Source organism: Danio aesculapii, chromosome 13 (genome assembly GCF_903798145.1).
Source record: "Danio aesculapii chromosome 13, fDanAes4.1, whole genome shotgun sequence".
Classification (NCBI taxonomy): domain Eukaryota; kingdom Metazoa; phylum Chordata; class Actinopteri; order Cypriniformes; family Danionidae; genus Danio; species Danio aesculapii.
This window is the reverse complement of record NC_079447.1, coordinates 28,007,214-28,034,698: the sequence shown is the minus strand read 5'-3', so window position 1 is coordinate 28,034,698 and position 27,485 is coordinate 28,007,214. Positions and strand designations below refer to the sequence as shown.

Genomic DNA, 27,485 nt, shown 5'->3' with positions numbered 1-27,485 from the left:
CAGTGAATACTTGCTTCACAGACATAAGAAATATATCCAAATAAAGCTTGAAATCTCCACTTTTTAATGAACCGAGTGCACTTCAAAAACATTTTTTTTTCTGGTTTTGTAATCTGCCTGAAATAAACGCGAGGTACAGTCAGTCCTGTCAAACGCACAACACATGACAGCAACTACTTAAACACCAAAAAACTTGTAAACAAAGAGTCTCTGTCATTTCTGCAGGAGACTCGCCATAAAGACCAAGTTGTGAATTACTTCAGAGAACCAGCGTGATCGGACGATCATTTTCCAGAGGATGATAATGTGTAAAACTGCCATAAATGAGGTTGGTGTCGTGATCTTGTTCCTTTTGAGTGCCCATGCACATTAGTTTGGGCAACCTGAAAATATGCCGATTTAGTTGATTTGGAAGTTTTAAAATGTTGCTTAATTTTATTGGTGATTCCAAATGGGTAATGTAATCATAAATTTGAGAAACAGTTTTGGAGAATCTAATGTTTCCCCATTCAGACAGAATGCCTGAGCATAGAGAAAAAATGGCCGCCGAGTCAAATGACTTGCCTTAAAGGGACTTTAAATTAACTAATTAACACACTGCGAGGCCACCGAAAGGGAAGAAAAGGGAAGACAGGGTCGTAACAACTTATGCACTTCAGAAATGTCCACTACCCAAAACCATTATACAGCATTGAAGAGCCAGGTAACATTAAAAATGAGCTTGAGGATGGCTTGAGAGTAGGGCTGCACGATACTGGAAAAATTTGACATTGCAAAAAAAAATTTCTCTGCGACATATATAACATAATATATTGACATAGAATTTCACCAGATGACTTAAATAACTTTTTTTTTTGCTAAGACTTGATTTGGATGATTTTATTGGAGAGTGAAATATACTGTATTTTTATGTAATTCATTATATACATAATAAACAAAGTATAGTCTTAAATAAACACAATGGAGCAAGTATTAAACAGTGATTTACGGTTTAGTCTAACAGTATTCGATTACAGAAATCAAATAATCAAATCTAAATTAACAATGCAGAGACTTCTTCATATCATTTTTTTCAATAAAATAATTTATGCTCTCTTTACAGTCACAGGCATTAAAACACATGATTAACATTGCCTCTATTATGTTAAAATTCTGAAGAGTCTCCACAAATCTTATACGTTTTGACCTGTGGTTTCCGGTCAAATATAATCGCAACTCAACATTGCATTTCATGTGATGTGACTATTACAAACACAAACATTGTGATATTGATGCTCAAACGATTTACCGTGCAGCCCTACTTGAGGGTGTGTAATTTATGAGTTAATATTTATATTTGGGTGAACTATTCCCTTAAGATGCATTATCTTCCAAATTCAAATCAAAAGTGAACAACAATAAATAGGTGTAAACAAGGTGTTAAACCATTTTGAGGTTGTCCACTTTTAGCCACTTCCTCAAGTAAAGGAAAAAGCATTCAATATGATTGCAAACTCACGTGGCTGAATGAATTCAAACAGCACAACACATCACATATTGAAACCTACTGACTAAGCACATGATTATTAATAAACATTTTATGGCAAAGAATTTGACAAAAGGTATTAAAACTGCGATTTTTTTTCAAAACACAGACTATGACTGAAACCTTAGTTTCCATCCATATCGATTGTATTCACTTGCAATATAGTATGCATTCTTTGCTCTGTGATGTGCAGAATTACGAAATATTATGATGATGATACAGGTCCTGAAGATAGTGGTGCCTTTATAGTCTCTGTCTCGGATACACTCAAATAGGCATGGGTATAAGTTTCTGATGGTATGAATAAGTTCAAAAATAAGTTCTTTGTAATTTGCCTGGGTAAAAAAAAAAACTTTTCCCCCACTGAACAAAATAAATTTTATTTAAGGAAACATTTATAGAATATTTTAGACCAATAAACATGTCAGGCTTAATAATTAAAATACATCATTGATGTCTGTTCTCTTCAATACTTTCGAAAACAGATTTTATTTACAGCAGATAAAAAAAAAAGGGCTGGGTGATATTGCAAAAAAAATTCTCACAATATCATGTTTCATATCATTCCATATCAATAATTATTGAATATTTTTTAACAACACATTTAGGAATATTAGGATATTTTTAACCACTTTATTTTAATTTATCAACATTACTAAGACAAATAACTTTAATAGACAAAAATATTTACACAAAAAATCTGATCTCTTTAAAATAAACATAAGTGTTAAAGAGACTCTTAAACTTAAAAAATAAAATGTTACAAAGTGTGTGAAATGGTAAAGCGTAAACACTGAACAAACAAAGCAAACTTTAAGGTGTGAATAATAATGATACAGTAAACCTCAAACTCTGTCAACAAAACAAATTATGATAATCAAATCTGAGCTTTGAAGTAAAGGATCCAGCAATCATTATTGAAATACATTGTACAACATTACAAATTGTGAAGTTGAACGACTATATTACCCTCTATGCTAAAAAAATCTTTCAGATGGGGTGCTAGAGGCTGGGATGCACAAGAAAAGAAACCAAAAAGCCAGTCTGGCGACATCCTTTTTGATTTATAATCGCCTCACTACTGCTATACAGCACGCATTTTCGCATGTGTTGTTATTCTGACCTGAAGTGACAAGCATGTGGATTCCTTAACCATTTACAATGGACTTTGCGCTCACACTCCCGTGGCGTCTCTTGTAACTAGGCAACCATCTGATCAACTGTTTTCTCAGAGGATGACAAATGGACAAATCATTACTGCAGTTCCGATGCAAGTTTCTGGAGAAAAGTAAAAACGACTGCAGTGCTTGGGTGTGCTGTGTTTGTCTGGGGTAATTAGCCTGCTATTGTTACAGAAATTTGTATATTCCATACAAAATGTGAAGCAGATTGGTTAGTTTTACTCGTGCTTGCGTCGTTCGGAAAAGTTCAGATGTTTTCAACTAGGGGCGGCTGGAAATTGTGCGCGGTTCTTGTGCACGCCACTCAGGGGCGATGGGGGAATACGTCCCCCTCACTTTTAGAGACAGACCATTTAGAAACAGGTGATTAATAATCATATGAACCTATGATCTCATACAGCCACCCCCCCCACTCTTTTAAAATGTCCGCTACGCCCCTGACGCCACTTGCACAACATGTGCGTGTCGCTTCCATATGCGCGTTATGCAAGTCGCGCGCCGCCATTGAAAACGACACTTACACCCAACCTTATTGGCATTGCTTTCAAGGCACGTGCTATAGCGCTTCATACCGAAACTACATACCGAATCTTTTTTTTGTTGCGATATTTACAATAGTGTTCGGTCAATAAATATCGATATCAATTTTATCGCCCAGCCCTACTGTACATATACCTTAGGAATGGTATAACAGAACATTTTGCCAGTTTTAAAACCTTGACTATTTCAAACCACGGTAAACCTTAAAACAGGTTATCGTCCCATGCCTACTCTTAAAGCAAAATTGGTTTGGTTTATCATCTCTATTGAGCTCACTTGACATTCCAATTATTCATCCTCAGAAAAGTGTATTATCTGCATGCACTTTAGAGCTTTGACAGCTAAAACTCCTGATGTTCTATTTTATGGGTTTACACCCAAAGCCAACTGTCAGAAAGTGCATTTTATTTGAGCATTAATTAAAGTTGTCCTTGGCGTCCTATTGCGAGTGAACTGTCAAACAAACACAGGGTTATATAAAAACATAAACGTAAACCGGTGGGAAAGAAATCATGTTTGCGTTGGATCTGTGTATTAAAATGACAGTAATATAATATATACTCTACCTACTTCTGTTTGCTTTTAACATGAATCAAACTACAAAAGCATAAGAATACATTACATGCTATAGGCCAGGGAAACCTGAAACAGCGCATTTCAGACACTACATCAGATTTATGTGGATTATATAAAGAGGAATAGGTGGATTTTACCATTACATGCCGATTGTTTACACACTGTGGACACACATCAGTGTTCAAACACCATGCAAAAGTGATTTGTGCATAACAGGTTGCCTTTAAAGAATGAGAAGTAGTATGTTAACAAGTGTGAACATGGTAAAATGAGTGTAATGGACTATTAAAATAGATATTATTAACTCTATTTAGCCCTAATTAAAGAGTGTCTGTAAGATATACACTTCCAGCAGCAGTCAGACATTCTCTGCATCTGCCAACTTAATTGCGGGTTGGACGACGCACAACCGTGCAAATAAAAAGGGTGGATTTTGAGCTGTAAATCACATCATGTGCTTGAGTTGGGACAACCACTTCCAAGCCCAAAGTACTCCAATCTAGATAAGATAAGGATACGGTCACATCCAGATATCACTGAACAGTGAAGTTCACAAGTCAGCTGGAAATAAACAAACTTCAGTTCTCTCTCTCTCTCTCTCACTCTGCAGAAATGCGAAGACACCCGTCCTGTCGTGGTGTTAGTTTCACTTGTGTTATTAAAAGAAACACAACAAAGGTTATCTCTCATGAACCTCAGTTCCAGGAAGTTAAAGTATAACACTGGAGAGTTATGACTCAGTGCAAACAGCTCGAAACTGTCAGGCTGGCCTTGTTGGGCTACATTCCTACGAATAAAGTAGTTTGGGATTAAACGGGACGTTCTATTTTGAAAGCCGGTCACGAAGAGTGCGATTAAGTTAGCTTAATTCGTGAACTCACGGAGGAGGGAAAGTGCTAATAGAAGATCACAGACTCCTTTCCTCCCCGTGACACTGTCGTCAGCCCTCTCGTGTCCCTGCCGGAGCCCCTGGGCGACCCTGCGCACTCAGCCATCATTAGATCAAAGACCGTGGGCGCCGCGCTCTTAATATGAGCCTGTAATAGGTGCGCCAGCAGGGCCGCGCTCTGTTCAGCGATGTCACAAAGGTGCTTCATTAAGGGCTCCTCTTCTGGCAGCTTTCATTAAGGAAATTAATGTGGAGGGGCGAGGACAGCCTGCGTTTACGCCGCCAGAGAAAGCCGGCGTGCACAAAGACGAAGCGCACAATAACAAATCTGCATCTCTTTGGAACGTCGCCCCCAGGGCCTATCATCCCAGCCTTCTTAATCACCATTAAAACAACTTCATTGTGACATTCAGAGCCTGCTGAATGATCACATCCCCGCATAGAGAGCAAATTGCAAATGAAATGTAGAGATCAGACGGCATCAGAGCACAGCCTCTGGGAGGTTGAGCAAATCTTCAATTCTCTTTTATATTGATGTTTATTGGCGGAGGCAGCGGGGAGCAATAACGTCCCTCTCCTTCTCTGTCGCCCCTGCTATTTGAACCCGCTTATTCGCGGCTCGTGTGACATTTTTTACAGCCAACTAGCTGGTACATGGCATACTCGTTCGCTTCGCCGTTTCGCCGGGGGTTGCCGTCGACCCTACGGCTCCTTATGAAAGGGCTGCGGGAGGTTAGCCGAGCTGTCTTTTTCCTCCTCAGCCTTGCGTAAAATGCCTCCAGGAGAGTATTTTCTCTAAAGCCGACGCTTAGGCTGAAAGTTAGCTGGGAACAAGTGGGAGTGAGGCGGTTCTGTAGCAAAAAGGGAAGGATTGTCTTGTAGCGCTTTCCTCTGATGAGGCTTTACAGGAGTAGCAATTGCCTGAGCAGCCTTATCAGCCCTGGGGGACTAATGCTATTAGCGTTTGTGTGATAAACGCAGCGCAGTGGAACCAATACAGCCAGCTTTGCCGCGTTACTCTGGTAACATGTTGTGTAAATTGTATAATACAGAGCTCTGCGACAGCTCTGTTTAACAACACTTCAATCCTGTAGGGCAGACTTGTGAATAGGATTAGACCTATAAGCTAATAGGGACTTGGAAAGGCCTGCAGTGTCATTGGGATGTCATGTGTCAGGTCATGAGTCAATTAGAGAGAGGCCTGTATAATCTAAAAAACTATCTTAGGTTATTTTATAGAGTGATACTAGGGATTGGAAACCAAATGATCTGTTGGATAAAAAGTGAAAATGAAGAGAATGTTCAAAGCTTGTCATTTTATTTAGCTTTTAAAGACATGCTGAAATCAGACTTCAAACATTTTAAAGTGACAAATAAGAGTAAAAGAAAGTTTTTTTGAGCAAATAAAAATAGCTTAAATCTGATTAAACCATTAACTGAACATTGACGAAAGCAAGGAAATGACAACACTAGGGCCATTAAAAATTATTCATTATAAATATTTTTTGCTTCAAATAAAATGTATATCTTTGAATTTACTTTCATTTAAGACTCTTTAAAAAATGGCAACTATTTTGACTGGGGTGAACATGCTGAAACCTTAGCTTTGTAATCACAAATATATATTTTAAAATTTATTATTATTATTTGTTTTTTAAATAAATAAAACAATTTTTTTTGGTAAAAATTAACATTTAAGATTCTAAAAGTATCATCCTCACGGTTTCAAATGTATATAGTTTAGGGAAAAACTGACCACAATATGGACTAAAAAAGTAAACAATTGAATTTTAACTGTCAAGTAACAAATCAGTATTATCCGTTTTCTTTTTGATGACATACAAAACAATTATGAGTTGTTATTGTTCTTATAATGTCCTTGAATTATGAATGTAACTTTTATATTTATTTATGAATTTTTTTTTTTTGTATTTTATAATTTTGTTTTATTTCTACAATTTTTGGATTCCGATGTTTGGTTGTTTTGCGCAGCCATTGTGGAAAACCCTATATACCAAGGCATCTCAAAGTTTGGACTCTGGTCCGGATCCAGACCGTAAGGATTTTCAATCCAGACCAGAATCTATTTCGTATTGCAAGACGATGCGTAAAGGATTTAAATTGTGGATTTCCTTCATTGATAAATGCATATACCTTGTAAATCAACAGTTTAGTTGTTTGTATTTTTGTTTTAAAAAATACAGGCTGAAATAAAATTAAAGGCAAAATATTCAAAGTTTTCATGCGCGACTGTTGACATGACATCCAGTGATCATATGAGGCTTCACGTGATTGAGCAGGATAATCATGCAAGCACCTGCTTTAACGATCACAGCAAAGTTATCATTTGAATGGATGGAGATGTCGGTCTCACGGAAAAGAAAAGATGAAGAGAATAGACAGTTCAAAGTTGAATGAACAGATAAGTCTGCATTTATTTTGCCACAAGCCAGCACAAAGCCATTCTGCTTAATTTGTAATTAGACAATTGGAGTTGTAAAGAGTGGAAATGTGAAACGTCACTATGAAACGAAACACGGACATTTTGAACGGCCGTATCCACAAAATACAGATATAGGAAACCCTAACACCTAAAGTTTTCATTACACACCTTTTATATTTTTCACTTTTTTTTGGAGAGGTCTGGATGTATACCTGGTGCAGTTGGCCTGCATGTAATGCTTTTTAACGCCCACCACAAACCATACCCCTCACAGGCTCCATTGAGTGCATTGTGTCTGACTTGTCTGACATAGCATCTCTGAGATATGCAATCTCAGCTTGCATCATCAAGGCTGCATCCAGATAATATTGGGCCTACCTTTTGTTGTGTTTTGAATGCAAATACCACTTTGTTTAAAGAAAAATAAGAAGTATTGACTTGTGATACATGTTATGGATGTTTATTAAAAACAAGTTATGTAATATCAATTGTTCCGGACCGTTGACCTTAACAAAAATTCAGATTTGGACCTTTTAATGTAGACATTGAGAGCCCCTGCTATATACCATACATCTGTATGTAAATTTGGAAACCGCAATAAAAACTAAATGAGAAAAAAAAACGTTGCAAATATTTCATGATATATCTGTCTTTTTCTAAAATGGTCAAAGCATCCTTGATGTGGATTCTCTCACAAACTTTTGAGCTGTAAGCCTAGTGTCAATTAGAAAAAAAGTGCTTGATGTAAATTAAATGAGAATCGTTGTTTTAATTTTGAGAGGAAATATTGGTTGCAACTTCATGTTAAATGTTCCATGTATTGGTTTCCATTGAGCCTTTTCACATTTCCGGGTTTCTCAGCAGCAGAAGTTGTCATAGCTGGGAAAAACTTAGAGCGCAGTGAATAGGAGAGTACAACAAATCATTTTTTTACAATCCTATTAGCTGAAATAATAAAAGAAAAACTCCTTGATGGTGTTATCAAGACTTTCAGAAAAAGGAATAAAATAGTGTGAGACTGATAACTGCAGCCAGAGGAGAGATTAACGTCAAATTTACTCTCAGCCCCATAGACTTTGCATTAGAAACACTGTTTGTTTTTTGTAATTTGATGCACAGATGATATAATATATTCATAAATACATAGAAATGTTCATAGGTTTAACAAAAAAAATCTAAATATTAAAAACTTTCAAGGATTTAAGATTATGATGTCTTGTAAACAGGGTCCATTGTTATAGTTTAATGTCAATTTGTCTTTTTATTTGGTTTTGGTATTGGTTTCAATTGTTAAGGTTTATCGTATATTTGTCTTTTATTTGTTGGACCCCAGGAATAACGGGGATCTTAATGAACAAATATAACAAAATTGTGCCTCCCGGCATGAACACCAAGGCTCAAATTGTACACTTACTGCTAGGCAGAAACTCTTGAGGGTTTTTGTCTCAAACACTAAAGGTCATGTACCATGTTTACCTCATTGTTTTTCCAGGGTCTCCAGAGCATTGCAAGGGCAGCCGCTCATTGTGTCCTCGAGAGATTTAAATAATGTCCAACCTCGACGGAATTCATTGTAAGAACACTGTGAAATTCAGTGAATCAAAACACAAAAGGCAATAAAAGGCGAATTATCCCGAACAAATGGAATTTAGCTGAGACTGGGCACTGGCTGAGGACTGTAAAAGTGAGGAATGTCATTCTGGCAGGTGCAAAAAGAGCCGAAACGAAGAGCAGGGGAAGAAGAAGAGCATAAACAGCTCAGCCTGTCCCCTTACATTCCTGCCGCCTCCCTGCTTTCTGCTTCAAACCCCGCTGGTTTAATCAGCTACAACTGTTATGCTTTCCCCACTATTCAGTTAAACTTATCCACTCCACAGAAAGATCCCCCACCACTCAGTTACCATAGCAATGTGACTGCAACAGCCCTTTGGATTCAAATTCTGCATCTGAGAGATAGGAGGTCACTGCCAAGGGCGAATTCATTTCACACTGAGCAACATCGAAAGCCGTCAGAGAGAACGGCATTCTATTCTTAAGATGACCTTGTTTGAGGCTATTCACTAATGTTTACAGAGGAAATCTATCAACATCATTCCAACTGTAAATAACCAAAAGGGTTTCTGGGGGTTGTTTGATTTCTTTTTAACACGAGATGCTCTTGATCTAAAAGCTTGGATTATCGAAATCTAATTCTGAATACATGAAAACTGACCCACGCACCTTTGGCCATTACAGTTCCTTCTTTGCCTTGGGTGAAGACAACAATCCTCTGCCTTTTCTTGTTCTCTTTGGGTAAGCTTTGGGCCTTCTTTGCAATCTCCTCGATGTCTTCGGTCTGCAAGAGAAGAGAGAGAGAGAAGAAAAAAGATATAAAACACATACTTCAGGGGAAGAAGCCAATATTAAGTTATTGTAGAGTAGATCAAATTAGATTCTCTCTAATGTTGTACCTTGTAAAACAAGATCCTGAGTCATCATCTTACCTACTGAGCATGTTTAGTGACTGCAATTGCTAACAACTGTACAAATCACTCAGCATGGCTGTTGAAACGCTAAATGTCATGTAGAATCACATCACACATGACTCACTTCATAGCAAAGAAATGTTTAAATGCTAACAAGATATTAAAATGATGCATGCATCACTCACTGGCTTTAAAGATTTTCATCTGGCTTTCAAACAGGTACATTTACAACACTGACAATTATTTTCTTCCAAAAAAGGTTGAGCATTCTAGCTACTAGCCAACGCTTGGAATGCCAACGCTTTCAATGATTTGAAGTGTAACAAAACAGAAGATTAGTTTTTTCTAAAAAAAATAAGGTGTGATAAAAGGATTGAGATCTTCTGAGATGATACTGTACATGTAATCTATATCATTCAAACACATCTTCATGAAAAATTGAGGTAGGCAGTCAATCTGAGTTTCACAATTCAGTAGACAGCTGATATTGGAGATGACGTGAACAAATTTACTACAGTATATATACACAGACTGACTAAACATCAAGTATTTTATTGGTCATCAACAGAGTTGGGTGTAACATGTTCCACAGTAACCTATAACTGTATTCTAATTACATATTTGAGGAACGCAGTGATGTAATTTAAATTTTAAATTTGTGTAATTTGATTACAGTTACTAAAGTCAGAGAAACTGCGCCATTTACGTTACAAATATAGTTTTTAGAAGAAAAAAAATGCTTCTTTTAAATAACATTTTCAACTGCAATGTCAGTTAATAAGCATGCACTTTTAAGCTGGAGAACAGCTGATATGGTTGCTGTTGAGAGTGGTTGTTTCAAGTGGAAAAACAGACATTACCAAATTTATTGCTGTAGTCTAGTCTATTGATGTAGTCTATGTCCCGTCTCTAAAGAACTTTTGACTGCTTTTAACTTGACCAGCAACTTGTTTAAGCACTTGAATAAAAAGCATTTTACTACAACAATCGTCACCAAGGAGGACGCCGGCTCCCAAAAACACGGCAGTCCAACTCAGCCTAAACAGGCTGAATTGAATTTTTGTGCAGGATTAGGAGTGAAGGTATCTTCTGAATGTGAAGAGAAGCGTAGCTGCTTATGGGGCCGTTCACATTTCGCGTCTTTTGCGGGTGCAAGTTCGTTATTTCCAATGGAGGCACGTGGCTTGCACCCCCATAATCGAAGCGCATATTGCACGCGCTCGCATTTTCCAGGTGCACCAGTTGAAAAACGATCATGCTTTGTATGGAATACACACATTTTGGTAGACTAATTACCTTAAACACAGAACACCCAAACACTGCAGTGCTTTTGCATACTATGAATGTCAATGGTTACAGGTATCTAGTTTTGTTCATGTCTTTTGTGTTCAAAAAAAAAAAAAAAAGACAGACAAACAGGTTTGGAACAAGTGAATGTTCTGTGAAAGTTTCAGGTGAAGTTTTTTGGAATTTGTCAAGCTGCTGTGATAAACCCTTTGTAATGTTTTTCAGTGAATATTAAATTACAGAAAAAGCTGCAGTTTATTTTGTATTTTTATAGGTATATTTTATGTTTTAAAAGTAACTTCAAAGTAAAGCAATTAGTAATCTGATTACTTTTTACATTAAGTAATTAGCAATGTAAGCAGACTACAAATTTCCAGTAGTAGTCAGTAATTTGTAATCTATTACTTTATTAAAGTAACTTACCCAACACTCCTCGTCAAGAAGTAAAAAAAAAGGATAAAACAGTTTATACTTGTCAAGTTGTTGATTCTTTACTTAAAACCAACTCAGAACAGCCATTCATTTGTGAATAACACTGGATGCACTGTTTGTCTTTTGATTCACAAGAAAAAGTCGTTTGTTTTGGATTCAGAACATGTCAGAAACAAATATGTTTTTGATTTACTTAGAATTAGCTTAAAAGAGTCATTCATTCAGAAATCAGACTACACTGGTTGTACTTTATGCTTTTAATTCTCTCTCTAAATAAAATAGTCTGTTAGGAAAAACTACACTGTCACCCTGCATGTTTCACACTGTAGATTATTAATCCATGTTGCTCAAAAGTATTGGAGGAAATACATTTGGAATGGTTCTGAACTCCTGCATTTGGTGAACAAATAATTAACTCAACTGAACACTGCTCAATGGTTCTCATTTCTGAATGAAGTAGTATAAGCAAAAACTACATCTCCAATATTACAAGCCTCATAAGAACATACACAATTGTTTATGCTGAGCTTGATTTTAATAACTTTCAATGAGTTCAGAAAGAGAGAACGTCTGTCTGATAGAAAAGAATTACACTGGTAAAATACACCTATAGCAGCCAGCTGTATATGCTGAAAAACATGCGCCTCCTGTTCTGACCTTTCTTCCATCGCACAGCTTACTTGTTTGTCCAGTACAGTCTGCTGTTTAAGTGGACTCCAAGCAACCTGTAGGACTACACCACCTCCACGCTCTCTCCCTGGAGCCTCGCAAACTTCTGCCTGCTGGTAAAATAGTCTATGATTTAGGAGATTGTGGAGGCGTACACCGGTATCGCGCTGAGCTTGTTACAGAGTCATAGAGGCATGTTGAGGGCACTGGTGGAGTCAAAGAACATGGTCCAGAATGGCGTGCCATCTTTGACCAGGTGGGAGTGGGCTCTGTAAAGCAAGTAGATCAGAGTGCTGTCCACATCCACAGAGGGTTCATGTGTATTTTGGAAACCAAATGTATAAATTCCATTGCATTAAATAAGTTTTTCCCCCGCAAGTAGCATCTACATAAAAACGTCATCAAGTAATTTTAGTGATTTCCTTTAAGCAGCTAAACTTTAAGGTGATTTTTTTCATTGGTATAAATTGGTGTAATGACTTTTTTAGCTATATTTTAATATGATCCACTAAGATTTGAAAAATATCCAAATTGATAGTTGTTCAAGGATATTAATGGTTATTTAAGGAGCCCTTATTATGCATTAAAAAGGTCATATTTTGGTTTTGGAGCAATTCATTTGTTCCCAAACTCCTCCTTAGTGCGATGCTAATCTGTGTTAATTGGTCCGATGACCCCGTCTGTTGCGATTGGTCGTTCAGAGCGAGACAGAGAGAATGGCTTATGAACAATTTTGAAGTAGTCAGAGTGCAGAGTGTATGTGTGAGCCCAGTGCAGGAGAGCATTAAAGCAATGCAGTTAAACACCAGCATATTACTCTATTCTTAACCATAAGTAAAAACAGTGACACGCATTCAGTATTAATCCACAGAGGCAAAAGCTGAACTGTTTTGAAACTTGACTGCCACACGTGTGTAGGAACAGCTGATGGTGGCCATGGCAACGACAAACGGCAGAGGATCGCGAGTTCACAAATGCGTTTAAATCTTTAAATAAATCCTCACGAGTCGCATTTTTAATGTGGTTTTAAACGCGACATGAGAATGTAAGGAGTTAGCCAGATACAGTATGAGCGTGCCACGTAGAGCGATTACAAGTAACAAAACACAATTAAATGTTCAGGGGAAGAAACTGATCCATGAACTGTAAACTGTAAAGTTCCTGTCAAGCTCTGACATAGTCCCATAAATTAATAGTCTTTTCTGATCCTTCCTTTAACAAACGGCTGATGAATCCCCCGTTGTAAGTGTGCACATTGCTGAAGCACTTGTCAAAATACGACAGGAACACAGCACAATGCTGGGGCTATAATGTTGAGTTTTTTTTGCAAAAATAAAGCTCAACCACTGACTCTTCACAGCCTCTTTGGGTAGGGAAAATACCACAGCATCTTCACGACATGATTTAACCGGGATCTGCTACAGTGTTTGTCTTCTTTTAATTTTTTTTATAGTATTTGTGGGTGGGGCTGGGGTTTTTTCCAGGGTCTGCACGTGCAAAAATGGGTGGGGCTTGAGTTCCGTGTCAATGTCACGCCAACACAGCTAGAGATTAGTTACCCCGACAATTCACTTAAACCAGTAGACTCTTTTTAGATGAATCAATAGTTTTAAACATGGCACACTTTCAGATTTAAGCCTTGGCTGGATATTTCGCTTCAGTTACAGCTGAGTTACACACTGCATGGAAGGTCATTTTCAAAAACCCATAATAGAAGCTCTTTAAATTATTATTATTGTTGCATTGAATGTTTGCTGTATTGCTTCACAATAAATACCACTTGATTTGGGACAGTGTATGTAGGCACATGTCAATATGCCAGGACTTTGTGGATTTAACAACAAAATTAATAATAAATAAGAAAAATGATAAGCACATTTGTACAAAAATGATACATACATATGTACAGTATAACCCCAACTCCTATAAAACGGATTAAATATAATACTAGATCCAGTATACCTGTTTATAATTCATTTTAATTAAATTAGACAATTTTATCGTACATTTAATACATACAAATAATATTGCTATATATTACAAATCACTGCTATAGGAGAGAAACCTTGTTTGTCCATAAACCACTACCTCACTGGAAATGAGAATAACTTTTTAAAATAATTCAACACTGCCTCAAAGTTGGTATTTTGACATGTGGTCCAAAACTTGCATCAAACCTAAATGGAGTAACCAGGCTTTTGACCAGCAAATGTGTCATTAGAGCAGTCATTAGTGCATCATATTACCAGTTATAAAGTTTATGGTAGATATATGGGCGCTCAGTTTTTCCTGTCCTTGAATGCCTTTGGCACAAATCTTATATTATAAAAGATGCTAAAATTTAAGTTAGTCTGGCCCATGACTGGACAGCAAATCCTCTTCTTTCTACTCAGTCATTGGTTTTTTGTTTCTTGAGTGAAAGCACTTCATTATTTGATCTTTATAAAAGACAGAACAAACTTTGCACCCACTTTATTCATGATCATGGCAGGGCACAAACTATTGGTTATATATTTATTAAACCCAGTGTAAAAGAGTATCCACTTCGGCGCCAGTGGTGTAGTGGTTAGTGCGTCTACACATGCACTCCGGTGCTCACGGCGACCCGAGTTCGATTCCCGCCTCGCGGTCCTATGCCGATTCTTCCCCTCTCTCTGCTTCCCATGCTTTCCTGTCAATACCTTATTCTCCGCTTATGAGCGAGCGCAACCATTTGAATCTTTTTGGCTCGAAACTTCCGGTCTCATTCACTTCCATTCATTTTAGAGGTAAAAAACAGCTCGTTATGCTGCTTGATGTTGCAAACTGATCTTTTCGTATAATATTATTTGACTTTGTCTGTATAGTCATGCAAACACTTGTTTGTAGAGCGAGTAGTTTGATCGTTTTCTGCCGTTTATTATTTCTAGTCATTTCTCCCATAGGCAACTGAATCGGAAGTCCTAAAACAGTCGCAAAAACGAGCGCACTTCCGCGTTGTAGAATAAGGTCAATACTGTCCTATACAATAAAGGTGAAAAGCCCTAAAAAATTATTATTAAAAAAAAAAAAGTTTCCACACAAGCCCAAAGTTTCAATCCACCACTGACAAATTATTTTAAAAAATACTATAGGGAATGACGCACAGTGTTGGAGCAGAAAGAAGCTACCATTTAGACACACATGAATGTGTTTGACGTTTGGGGAGATCATCTGCATTTTCTAGTCCTCACACCTCCCAGCTGGCACTGGACAGAAGGAGCTGGGCTGGTGTGTAGGGGGGTATATGGAAAGGGTGGTGCCGGTGCTGGCAGGGTGGGCTGGTCTAAAGGGTTGAGTGCTGGTGGTTCGATACCATCCCCCCACCCCGAGTCCCACACAAAGGCCCAGTAAGAGGGTCTGAGGCAGTACAACCCTGCCAAAGCTTTGAGTCTGTCACATGTCCACTCGTCCCCCTGCCAAAAGCAGTCTAGAGAGGCGGCTTGGCTACGACAGCCACCAGCCCTTGACAGTTTTGTTAATGGCGAGGTAGTGTGGTGTCCCAGCTGCCTCATCACCTTTGCTTCCCTCCACACTCAACTAAAAGGGTCCACTTTCCTGCAGCCCGGCCAATCAGCAGAGCACAGATTCAATCAGCTTACTGCAGCACTCGCTGCTCAAGGTATCGACTTTGGTGTGAGTTTACACAGCACGGCAGTTGTTTTTGTACGCAATTTTATTGCATACTAAAGCGCATCACGCTTCCCAATAACAGTCGCCGTCAAACAGTAGGTTAAAAATGCACTAATGACTTGCATTTCAATTGAAACACAATAAAAATGATTTTTTTTTCTCTTCCAACAAGTATGAAGCCACTTCATAAATATGGATGAAATCATTAATACAGCATGCTTTGGGGAAGGTTAACAAAGTGTTCCAATCGGAACCGACACCAGAATGCAAAACTAACTAGATAATTACGACTTCGACAGAAAGGCTCACCGCAGACAGTACAGCCCCGAGGCTAGGCCCGGAATGCAGGCAAGTATAAATTTGGTGGCTTGTTCTAAGCAGAGCCCAGAGCTCTATAAAACCTGCACTGTTTTACAGTATCAGCTGACTGCGTACTGTAAATCTGTCAGGGGCTGCGGCTCTATAGGTATCCTGTGACGAGAAGTGGCTGCCTACAAACCCGCCATTATCCCGTCATTATAACTATCAAACACATGATAGCCATGAGAGAGCGTAGCTACACATGCTCATGAACACTTAATCGCTGGGAGACCCAGAAGGCGCAAGGCAAGGGGGGGAGGAGAGGCCTGTACAGGCACCTATGGAGTCATATATTCATACAGCACGGCGTTTCATTCAGCTGTGCAGATTAAATGACTGACACAATCAAACAGCATTACTCATTCCTCTTTCTTTGGCCTTGAACAATGCAGAAATGCAAAGTCTTGGTGTCAAAGCAGCTTGGTGAGGAGGTGTTTCATTTCAGGCATAGGGGAGAGTCAACACACGCGGAAAACTTACAAGGCGCTTGTAAAAGCCGAGAAGTCTGGTATATGTATTCAGGATACAGCGATTGCCCATTGAAAAACAGATGTTTAGCAGGAATCCGAGGACCCTGAGCTCTGAATAAAAGCCCCCCAGCAGCCACTGCCTACTCGTTTTCTTTCTGCATATATATCTTGCCGCTGCAACATCTGCGATCACAGTTTGTCTTTAACCCTGCTTGGCATTTCAATTATGATTACAGTGTATGCCTGTGACTTATTAGAATGCAAGGCTTCATTAGCAGAAGTAGAACACCTCTGCAGCTTCATTAGATTAATCATTCACTTCTAAAGAGTCGTTTAATTTTTAGGAGCATGATTTGGTGGGGGAGAGGAGGGGCGATGTGGAGGAGTTCTGAGAGAGAGAAAGAGAGCAAGTGAGGATTCGGGAGGTGTGGGGTATAAATTAGCCTTCCCGCCTCACTCTCAGGCACTTATCTCTGCATAGCTATCTGCTGGTGTGAATACATATATGCCTGAGGGACCGAGAGGGACCGAACGCCTGTTCACTTTGATCTGAATATCAACTGTCAGAGCTATTCTCATAATTAACCCATCAAGACACATCACAACTGGATCCTTGAGTCCAGACAGAGAAAGGCAAGAGCCCTTGTGGGAATAAAGAGGCTTTTTTTTTTTCCTGTGCGCATCTCTCCTGCAGACAGGTGCTGTGGTTTTGGGGGCCAGAGGGGCTCGCAGAGACTGTTAGGAGCAGCTGCCGTGGGATGTGTGCTCCCATGTTGCCGTTTCCCCCACTGGCGCTAACTTGCTCCAGCTAAATTGCGTAGGGGGCTTTTAATCACTTCCCCAAACACAGCCTCTAATCACCACTAAAAGGTTGATCGTTCCCAAGGAGGAGAGAAGGGAGAGGCGTTGTGGGAGTCTACAGAGGTGCTAATGGAGAGGTTAATACTGTGATACTGGATTTCAGGGCTTGTTGAAGGCAATTTGTAACTGAGATTGAATGTATAAAGCGAGACGGGTCAAGACTGTGGTTTTGGAGTGTTGGCCGGCTTCAACAACACAGTCATTCTTAATTGCTTAATAGGAAAAGTTCACTCCAAAACGAAAATTGTTGTATTATTTAATTAGCTTCACGTCATTTTAAAACCAGGCAAGCTAAAGAGAAACTTGCTGCTTAAGTTTTGAACAAAATGATAACATGGGCCTACTTTGGGGTTCACAATAAAAAGGTGATTTTATATATACAAAAATCATATTAAACAAAGTAAAGTGGAAAAAAATGTTAATGTAAATATAAAATATTAATTCAGTTTAGAGTTAAGGGTGGCACGATGGCTCAGTGGTTAGCACTGTTGCCTCACAGCAAGAAGGTCGCTGGTTCAAGTCCCGGTTGGGTCAGTTGGTATTTCTGTGTGGAGTTTGCATGTTCTCCTCGTGTTCTCCTCACGTGGGTTTCCTCCAGCTGCTCAGGTTTCCCCCACAGTCCAAAGACATCCGGTACAGGTGAAGTGAATAAACTAAATTGGCTGTAGTGTATGTTTGTCAATGTGAGAGAATATGGGTGTTTCCCAGTACTGGGTTGCAGCTGGAAGGGTATCCGCTGTGTAAAACGTGCTGGATAAGTTGGCGGTTCATTCTGCTGTGTTGACCCCTGATGAATGAAGGGACTAAGCGAAGGAAAATGAATGAAGGAATGAATGTAGCACAAGACGACAATGTGAAATATAATTCTATAATTATAATCCAACTATAACTAAAACTTAAAGAAATACAGTCCACTATGTAGGATTTGGGGAAAATATCTAACTGCAATATTTTTGACAGATATTGCGATTTGATTTGAGATTTCATTTTGTAGTCAAGCTTCAGCTCAATAATCAGTAAGTCATGGCAACAGTTCTACTACAGCTCTTTAAAATGACCTGTTTTTGTTTGGTGTCTGTCTGTCAAAATATTCTCAAACTACCAATGCTGTTTTTCTTTGATATTAATTTGTCTATAAATGCTTCTGAAGCAGCAGACGCCATTATTCCACCTGCTTTCCTGTTTGTTTTGCAATTCTGATTGGGCAGAACAAAAGTGTGCTCACTCAATTGGCTAGTAAAACTATCACACACAGCCGGCAGTCACATGTTTGCTCTGGGCAGGGGAAATGAAATAATACATGTATATTTCATAATCACAGCCTTTTGTGATTAATTAATCGAATGTTTCAAATTGCGATTTCATTTCGATTAATCACACAGCTCTACCTATATGTTCACCTGTAAAGTTACATTATTTTCCTAAAGTTAAATAATTTATAGTTTACTTTAAAACATTTGATGACTAACATGAAGCAGTTAGAGTGCATATTCATGCATTTCCTAAACAAAACCAAAAATGGCTAAAACTACCATTTCTCTTTTAATATCGACTAAATCCAACAAAAGTAGAATTTATCCCTGAATACTACTTTTAATAATAAAAATAAAATAATAATAATAATAACAATAATAATAATTCCTTACATTTATATAGCGCTTTTTCTAAACACTCAAAGAGCTTAACACATTTTTTAAGGGGAATCTCCTCATCCACCACCAATGTGCAGCATCCACCTGGACGACGTGACGGCAGCCATATTTCGCCAGACCGCACACCACACACCAGCTGATTGGTGGAAAAAGACAGTGTGATGAAGCCAATTATGATATGAGGATGGTTAAGTGGCCATGATGGACAGAGGTCAGTGGTCAAATTTGGCCAGGATGCGTTTTTCGAAGGATATCCTGGGATTTTTAAGGACCACAGAAAGTCAGGACCTCAGTTTAACATCTCATCCAAAAGACGGTGCTTACTGAGCATTACAGAGTCCGAATCAATATACTGAGGCGTTAGGACCCACACAGACTGCAGGTTAAACGCCCCCTGCTGGCCTCACTGACACCACTTCCGGCAGCAACCTAGCTTTTTCTTTAAAGGAGTACTAAAGTTTTGTTTATTTTTAAAGACAACAGGTGCGTCCCAAATTGCATCCTTATGCACTATTCTACGCCATTTTGTAGTATAAACAGTGTAAGTAGTGTGACCACAGTGAAAATTCTAAAAATAAGTGCATTTTAATTACCCGGATAATGCATTTATTTAACCATTAAAATAACCCGCCTCCCTATGGTGAATGCGGTTATACTCATGGCAGGTATTATTTGGTAGTTTGATCATTTATTTCACTAATTTGGCAAATGTCAAACATCATCAGGGAAATGGTGTTCCATTTGGGATGACACTACATACATATACTATGCTGTTGAGTGTGTAAGTGTAAAAGTACATAGTGCATGGTGTATAGTGTGCCATTTAGTACGCAGCTATGGTTCACTCAAAAATGTATATTCTCTCATTAGTGTACTCAACCTTTTCTTGTGTTAAAGGAAATATACAGAAGATTGCTGAAAAAAAAAAACAGCCATTGACTATTTTTTGTTCCTATATGGATGTCAGTGGCTGCTATTCAACATTTCTCTGAATATCTCATGTTGTGTTCAACAGAAAAAGTTGAGAACCACTTGAGTGTGAGTAAATGTTAATTTTTGGGTGAGTTATCCCTTTAACATTCACTATAGGAATAAAAACTGTTGATCCAAGTAAATCAATCTAATTTAGAAGAACATGAGGATGACTAAAGGACTTTAGCCATTTTGAGTAAATTATAGCTCCAATGTAAAGTGAGCAGACTGCACAGTCCCTCACCGAGGTCTCAGACACACATTAGCATATTCATGCCATTGACTACTTGCTACTCAATAACTGTATTTGATCAGAGGGGAGTGTAATGAAGGTTTTAAGCGTAAAAACATAATAAGCACAAGCTTAATTAAGCTTAACCATAATATCCCTCCTTTCACTAGAAGCCATCAGTTCACGAAAGCCATAATGTAGCTGTCAGCGATTATCATAGGAGATGTTCTCTTTTAATAATGATGAAAGCAGGCGGAAAGAAAAAAAAAAAACTCTGCCTTATTAGGGTGTCCAATTCTGTGTCCATATTAAAGCTAATAAAACAGCTCCTTCATTGTAATCTGTAGGAGGAACAGCAGCCAATAGAACATCAATTACCCTGCGGCGGATTCAACATCTAAGGGTATTTAAGTAAAACAGATGAGGATCGGATCACACTGCGAGCCAGATCTAATGCCGGCTCAATACAGAGAGAAAATAACACACTCTTATCTACCTTCTTGAGATGTAAATTGATTTATTAACAAGGCATCTCTTTGAAGCAAGGGAAATGGATTGATGCTAAGCAGACGTGTTTGATTTTCACTTTCATAAAGCGTGTAGATTTTCACGAGATGTAGAGCTGTATTGTAAAAACACTCTTCCTTCACACTTCTGAATGTTGCCACATTGTTTAAGATGTGAGAAAAATATTATCTTTACAAAGGTACAGCATGTCTGGCAGCAGAGTTCCTCAGATAATCACACACAGCTTATTGGTAGTTTGTATTGAAGAACAGGCTTCCTGGGATTTTCTGAGAGATTCAGATAGCCTAAAACCACAATCATGCATATCATTAGCCGACTTTCCATCCATGTATTTAACGCAGATTTTGGGTTATTAAAAACCTACTGGGTGGAAATATCAATATATTGAAATCGATATACAAGAAATAACCGTTCTTAAATGCTAAATGTGCCTTAATGTATATACTTGCTTGTGGAGGAGACTCTGTATAATGCAGAATCTCATGTCAGATGAACAAATCAAAAGTTCATACATTGAAGTCTGTGAATAAGTGGTGCATTTCCATCTATTACACACACTCAACCTGTCTGCATTATGAGCGTGTTGCTCTAAGGGTCACTTTACTAACATTATACAGTTTTATGTGAGATGAACTATCATTAAATAATGCTCACGTGGATTTCAACACGGTGCTCATGGTGCCTTCACAACTACAAAACTTTGGGTTTGAAAAAGAAACTGACAGAAATATATTACTGTTTTTACAGTAGGATTTAGTTCTCAATGACTTCATAATATGAATGATTAAAAAAATGTTTAACAATTACACAGCTATTCTTCAGAAAACAAAAGAAGCATGAAGTTTGTTGATAAATAATGTTAACTTTTGTTAAGCTCTTAATAAATTGTCTCTAAACTGAATATGGTTTTTTATTTTAAATAACTGGCCATGATTTTTATAAAAAAAATTATTAATCCTTTTAATTTAAAGCTTAAAAATAGAAAAAACTGAAAATGTAAGCAAAAAAAAAAACATGCATACATAAGTATGTCTATGAATGAATTAATACATTTTAAAAAATAAAAAAATTAATAAACTATATTTACACTACCAGTCAAAAGTTTGGTGTCAGTATGAATTTTAAATGTGTTAAAATAAGCTTCTCCTACTCACCAAGGCTGCATTTATTTAATAAAAAATACAGTACAAATTGTGAAATGTTATTGCACTATAAAATAACTGTTCAAAAGTGGTTTATAATTTAATTTAATAATTTATTCCAGTAATTTTAAAGATTCAGCTTCATTACTCCTTCAGAGTCGCATGATCCTTCAGAAATCACTCAAATATTAATTATTATTATTATTATTATTATTAGGGGCGATGCGGTGGCGCAGCAGGTAGTGCTGTCGCCACATAGCAAGAAGGTCGCTGGTTGGCATTTCTGTTGGAATTTGCATGTCCTCCCCGTGTTCGCGTGGGTTTCCTCTGGGTGCTCCGCTTTCTCCCACAAGTCCAAAGACATGTGCTAGGAGGTGAATTAGGTAAGCTAAAGTTGTCAGTAGTGTATGTGTGTGAATGAGAGTGTGTGGGTGTTTCCCAGTTATGGGTTGCAGCTGGAAGGGCATCCGCTGTGTAAGATGGATAATTTGGTGGTTTATTCTGCTGTGGTGACCCCAGATTAATTAATGAATTATTATTATTATTAATGATGATAGTAATAAAAGCAAAATGAATGGAGTAATAAACTCATTTAAACGACATACAATAAAAAAGCAGTTATTTAAAATTGTAATAAATATTTAACAACTTAATTTTTTTTACATTTAATAAATGCTGCCTTGATGAACAGATTAATTCCCTTAAAAAAAAAAACATGAAAAAATAAAACTGACCCCAAACCTTTGACCGGTAATGTAAAAAAACAATATTAGGGGTGTCCAAACTCGGTCCTGGAGGGCTGGTCTCCTGGAGAGTTTAGCGCTAAACCTAATCAAACACACCTAAACCAGCTAACAAAACTCTTACTAAATATACTAAAAACGTTCTGGCAGGTGTGTTGAAGCAAGTTGGAGCTGAACTCAGCAGGACTCGGGCCTTCCAGGACTGAGTTTGAATTATATGAATAAGAAAAAAACAAAAAAAACATACAGTTGAAGTCAGAATTATTAGCCCCCCCTTGAACTATTTTTCTCTTTTGAATATTTCCCAAATGATGTCTAACAGAGCAAGAAAATTTTCACAGTATGTCTGATAATATTTTTTCTTCTGGAGAAAATCTTATTTGTTTTATTTTGGCTAGAATAAAAGCAGTTTTTTCAATTTTTAAAAAACATTTTAAGGTCAAAATTATTAGCCTCTTTAAGCTACATATTTTTTTTTGATAGTCAACAAAATAAACCATCGTTATACAATAACTTGCCTAATTACCCTGAACTGCCTAGTTAACCTTATTAACCTAGTTAAGTCTTTAAATGTGTTTAAGCTGTCTAAGGTGTCTTGAAATATATCTAGTCAAATATTATTTACTGTCATCATGGCAAAGATAAAATAAATCAGTAATTAGAAATGAGTTATTAAAACTATTATGTTTAGAATATATATATATATTAGAAATGAGTTATTAAAACTATTATGTTAAGAATATATATATATATTAGAAATGAGTTATTAAAACTATTATGTTAAGAATATATATATATATATATATATATATATATATATATATATATATATATATATATATATATATATATATATATATATATATATATATATTAGAAAGGAGTTATTAAAACTATTATGTTTAGAATATATATATTTATATATTAGAAATGAGTTATTAAAACTATTATGTTAAGAATATATATATATATATATATATATATATATATATATATATATATATTAGAAAGGAGTTATTAAAACTATTATGTTTAGAAATGTGTTGAAAAAAAATCTTCTCACCGTTAAACAGAAGTTGGGGAAAAAATAAACAGAAATAATTCAGGGGGGCTAATAATTTTGACTTCAATTGTATATAAAAACACCAAAATTTATTATAAATAATTTGTTTTGTAAATATTTTACATATAAGACTTGAAATAATAACTGCTCAGAAGATTTTTTTTTCGGCTAATCGCAAGCAAACAGAACTCTTTATAGCCTTTTATTTTATTCAATAAATTACTTCAGCGGCTACAATTCTCATTTCTATTTTACACCCAATAAGTGACAATTTAGATCATCTGAATAGAGTACTGCAATTTGCTTTAGCTATATTCTGAATATTTGCACAAAAATGGAACCCACCTTTCATAGCTTTATTACTTCATTATCCAATAAAATAAAAAACCTCAGCTTTCACTCTAGCTATGAGTTGGTGTACGATGATTACTGCTGATAAATGATGGGGGAGCACATCTGTGATGTCGCGAACCGCATAAACAGAGAATCAGTCTGCAGATAAGCAGATGTGGAAACTCAGCTGATGTGCGGAGGCGTGTATGAATAAGATCGAAAAACACCACAGTCAAAAAAAAACAGCAAATGAAGACCCGCTTCTTGGTACGTTTGGGGCCTGAAAACTAGAGCGCTCTCTCGATTTCTCTCCATCCTGTCACTAAATGCTTACATTTCAGCTGCCATACTCGGTGGAGATGTTTATTTCTGAAGCCAAATCAGGGTAAAGACTCGTATGTCAAAGATTCCCTTTGCTCTGAGCCCTAAATCAACATGACGTGTGTGAAATCAGTGAAGAGGTACTCGCAGTGTGTGACAGTGCTTGCCATTTATATATTTACTCTGTGCGATGCAAGCACTCGCCCCCTCCTCTATCTCTATGGCTCACGAACTGCTCCTCCTCTTCTCTCTCTCTCTTTCTCTCTCTCTCTAACTTACTCTCTGCTGCCAGAATCTGCTTTGCATTCCAGTCACGTCGATCGCACCTTGAGTGATCCTGGAAGACAATTATTCATACTGAGACGAAACACATTCAGGCGGATAGCACTGCATTTGAAAAAAGATAAGCCACTTCAATTATTTAAGCATGCTGTTCCTAAACTCACATTTACTTTGCTTATGAATTCACATTTAACCCCCCCCCCCTCTACACTTGTGAATATGAGACGAGGAACACTACTATTACATTAGCATTTCCCTGCTATTCAAAGAGAGATAACTCGTATTGTTTTGACGCGTTATGTGCAAACAAGGCCAATCAGTGTTTCCACATTCTGAGACTAAAAGGGGAAGGTGATCCAGTATTTATGAGCGGATGCGGCGCGTGGTATAATTGAGCGTAATACGGCGGCGGATCCTCACACAGACTAATGAAGCTAACAAGGTGGGTTCTTCAACAAAGGCACCTGCCCAGTACAGCCACAGAATTGAAAGCAGCCCCTGAGGATTTCTTTCTGTCCTCCCAAGAGCATTCTCAAAATTCAATAAATAACATCTGTAGGCGATGTTGGGTGCAGACCTGGGAGGAATGCGTCATAACAGGAAAGGAGGGGGACAAGAGAGAGAGAGAGCAAGAGAGAGAGAGGAGAATGTGTGAGAGTAGGGGAGAAAATGTGTTTGTGTGTGTGTGTGCAAGTGTGTGTGTGTGTGAGAAAGAGAGAGAGAGAGAGAGCGAGTGTGTGAGCCGGAGTGCTGGCTGAACAAAGAAACCATGACGACTGCCAGGTTGCCATGGCGACCACTGCAAGGGGGCCAAGAGAGTATAATAGCACATCAATCACTGTCCGAAAAAGAACTTCATTATCAGCTGAAAAATAATCCTTTAGGATCTGTTTAGTGTGTGATCCTCCATCCACTCACCTCGAAGCCTCGCTCCCGTGCAAACGCAGCGGCCTCCTGCAAAACAAAGCACACATGCCGCCTTAATTAACGGGAGCTTAGTGTAGCAATCATATTATTTCATTAAGGACACATTTCAAAGCGAGGTGTTAGACTTTGCAGTGAAGGATATACATTATGTAACCTTCTGTTTTTCATCCAAAAGCTATGAAAGACATGTTATTCTTGAAAAATGTTATTTGATGAAATTAAGGTCAATTAATACATTTAATAAACATGTAATTGGCTATATACATATAAAAACATAAACATACACACACACATACAGATATTAAGGTCTGCAGACCATCATGAGACCAGTGTATTTCTAGCTGCTTTTATAAGCTGGGTGTGAAACTAAAACTGAACTTGCAAAGTTTTTATACTTTCTATTGCAATCAAATTAATATACATCATAAGTACATGTAATGCTTGTGTAACCCTGCCGGTCCTACTTTCACCCATCCTGGTTTGAGCTGGGATCGAACCGGCGATTCTTTGTATGGGAGTTGGTTGCTCTACCAAGGAGGCTAAAGCCCATAGCATTTGTCGCTTGAGAACCTTTAGAGGTCAAATGAGGGACCTCACTGCCATTCGGGTCACGGCACCAACTTAACCCCACTGGTCCTACATCACCCAACCTGCTCTGAGCTGGAATCAAACCGGCGACCTTCTGCATAACAGTCGGTTGCTCTACTGAGGAGGCTAAAGACCATAGCGTCTGTCGCTAGAGCACCTTTAGAGGTCAGAGGAGTGAGGTTGTATCTGCACAGCACTTCACTAGCTGGCTTCTGTCACACTCACCCCCCAAACCTCACTCCCATCCAGGTCACGGCACCAAATCAACCCTGCCGGTCCCACACCACCCAACCTGCTCTGAACTGGCATTGAACCGGCGACATTCTGCATAGGAGTCGGTTGCTCTACCGAGGAGGCCAAAGACCATAGCGTCTGTTCCTAGAGCATCTTTAGAGGTCAGAGGAGTGAGGTTCTACCTGCACAGCACTTCACTAGCTGGCCTCTGTCCCACTTGGGTATAATATAACCAGGTAGGTGGCATTGGTCAAAGTATAAGCAGGTAGGTGGCAATACTCAAAGAACCAATATACTCAAAGTACTTTTTCGCTCTTTATTTACATCCCCCATATGTGTATACATGATGGCCACAGTGCAGGGCTTGTAACATCATAACATCATAATATTTTGTCATCATAATATCATGCACACGTACGAAATGATACTATCACAGAATGGCATGGGTGCATGTGAACATGTAAGTTAAAAGAGGTATACCTAAAGTTAAAAAGTAAAGACTGTATCCTTTGGACTATTGGAAAGCATACAACTAAATCAGATCGGTGAGAAAGCAGCAGTTAGGAAAACATCTGATTATAAAAATGTAGATGCTCACAAAAAGGTTAATCTACAAATAATCATTTGGATTGCTTCACAAGGCTGCACAACGAACATTAATCTTCTACAATCAGAATGAGAAAAAGGAGAAGGCAGTATATTTAGTTCTACGGTTATTATATTATTACACTGAATGGCTATTAACTGTGAACAGACAGTGCCAGTCAATGCATTAGATAAAAAATTGAAGATAAAGTTGTTTGTCATATGTTCAAAGCAAGCTATAACAACTAAACACCTTTTTCCTACTAAAATTCATTTACCTTTATAAGACTTTCAGGTAAATATTCATGACAATGTTTCATGTAATGTCTATGAATACATATTAAATAAATGGAATTCCAATTACATTCAAATTACAGCATACAGTAAAATACATGACAACCTCTGTAATTTATTATACGAAACAAAATGTATTTAGATAATGCTTACACATCACTTAAATTAAGTGAGAGCATGCGATCGACAAAGAACAGAAACGAAGGGCCTGCAAAAAAACTCTACCCCCTTAAGCATCAT

At 37.7% G+C, this 27,485-nt stretch overlaps 1 protein-coding gene across 2 annotated transcripts in view; it reads right to left on the bottom strand.

Moving 5' to 3' along the window:
* adka (adenosine kinase a) overlaps positions 1–27,485 on the bottom strand; it is a 284,700-nt gene that overhangs the window by 21,383 nt on the left and 235,832 nt on the right. For both annotated transcript variants that reach the window (XM_056471599.1, XM_056471600.1), the window contains exons 8-9: positions 25,536–25,571; positions 9,375–9,489 (exon numbers count right to left, since the gene is read on the bottom strand). In XM_056471599.1, the coding sequence (XP_056327574.1) occupies positions 9,375–9,489; positions 25,536–25,571 (151 nt within the window). The remainder of the gene's footprint in view (positions 1–9,374; positions 9,490–25,535; positions 25,572–27,485) is intronic.